The sequence below is a fragment of the Ammodytes marinus genome, assembly GCF_949987685.1.
Source record: "Ammodytes marinus genome assembly, contig: scaffold_157, whole genome shotgun sequence".
In the NCBI taxonomy this organism is placed as follows: domain Eukaryota; kingdom Metazoa; phylum Chordata; class Actinopteri; order Uranoscopiformes; family Ammodytidae; genus Ammodytes; species Ammodytes marinus.
The window spans coordinates 16089-17500 of record NW_027648365.1 but is presented as its reverse complement, the minus strand read 5'-3'; the positions used below and the strand labels follow the sequence as shown (position 1 = coordinate 17500).

Sequence of the window (1412 nt, the reverse complement as noted above, 5' to 3'; positions counted from 1 at the left end):
TAGATGTATTTTCATTTTTGTAACATGACTTTGTAGTTTTATCTCTTTCATTTTATTTTTGTTTGTCTTTTCTTTTCTTTTACTTCATTTCTTTATTGTATTTTAATGTCAGGTGGACATCCTTCATAATCCCTTCGGGGTTTCTTTTGTCCCACCCGTGCATTTATGTCTGTCTATGCGCATCTTCTTGCCATTTTTTAATCTTGTTTATTTGCACAAATAAAACTAAACTAAACTAAAAGTGTTCCTGCACATTTTCCATCTATCTACCCAAAAAACTTTCAGATTCTGTTGCAATGGGAAAAAAACACACTGTGACATTCAAACTTAAAGGCCTACTTCACCGGTTTGAATATGAAGGTGTATTGAATTCTGAGATCCTATGTAGTATAAATGTGCAAAGAAAATTAAAATCGGTTCATCCTAGCCTGAGATGTCACGAGAAAGAGAAATATAGGGTTAAAAAAAACACTCTTTCTGCCTTTTCTCAGGCTAGGATGAACCGATTTTTATTTTTTTTGCACATTTATACTACATAGGATCTCCGAATTCAATACACCTTCATATTCCCACCAGGTGAAGTAGGTCTTTAAGTCCCTGCAGACCCCCACTAACCATTTGACGATTCAAATTCATGCATCTGTTATAAATAAAATAACCTAACTCGAGCAACATGTGTTAACCTCACAAAAGCTGTAGTCTTAAGGTTTAGAAAATGGAAAAGGTACTGGAAACTAGAAGAAAAGGGGGGGGGGGGGGGAATAGAACCGCGACTTACCAGGGCTGTTAGAGGAGAATCTTGCCCGGCGAGGAGCAGCTTCGTCGGGCAGGATCTCGAAGCATGAGACGGTGGAGAGTCCAAGAATCAGCAGGAGAACGGAGGCTTGATTGGGCTGCATGTCGTCACTCTCACGGCGTGTGTGTTTCTCAGTGTGTGTGTGTGTGTGTGTGTGTGTGTGTGTGTGTGTGTGTGTGTAAGATGGATGGATAGATGGATGGATGGATGGATGGATGGATGGATGGATGGTTGTTTTCTCCCGTTCAAATCCAACGCTTGCCCCTGCTGCTATCGTCTCAGTTTACCTGGTATTTATATAGGTGAGACCGCGCGAGTCTGACCAATCAAAGCACGAGGGTGTGGGAGGGCCGTTAATGGTTTATTTATTCATGAGTCACTGGTGGTAATTAACACACACACGCACACACACACACACACACACACACACACACACACACACACACACACACACGCACGCACGCACGCACACACACACACAAATCAAGCTTGTGGAAAGAGCTTCAGAGCTGGTTTGCTGTAGCTAAATTAGAACGGTAAAGCCTTCTAATTACAAGCTACACATAAAATAAACAGCCCACTAGGCCTACTAATAAAACAATATAAAATGACTATA

At 41.1% G+C, this 1412-nt stretch overlaps 1 protein-coding gene across 1 annotated transcript in view; it reads right to left on the bottom strand.

Annotated features, from left to right (window-relative positions):
• The window catches only part of LOC307270642 (stanniocalcin-like), a gene marked incomplete at its 3' end in the record, with an annotated part of 4358 nt that extends 3448 nt beyond the window's left edge, over nucleotides 1-910 (bottom strand). Inside the window, exon 1 of the mRNA XM_080054525.1 lies at nucleotides 779-910. Within this exon, the coding sequence (XP_079910651.1) occupies nucleotides 779-899 (121 nt within the window). The 5' untranslated portion in view covers nucleotides 900-910. The remainder of the gene's footprint in view (nucleotides 1-778) is intronic.
• Nucleotides 911-1412: the final 502 nt, after the last annotated feature.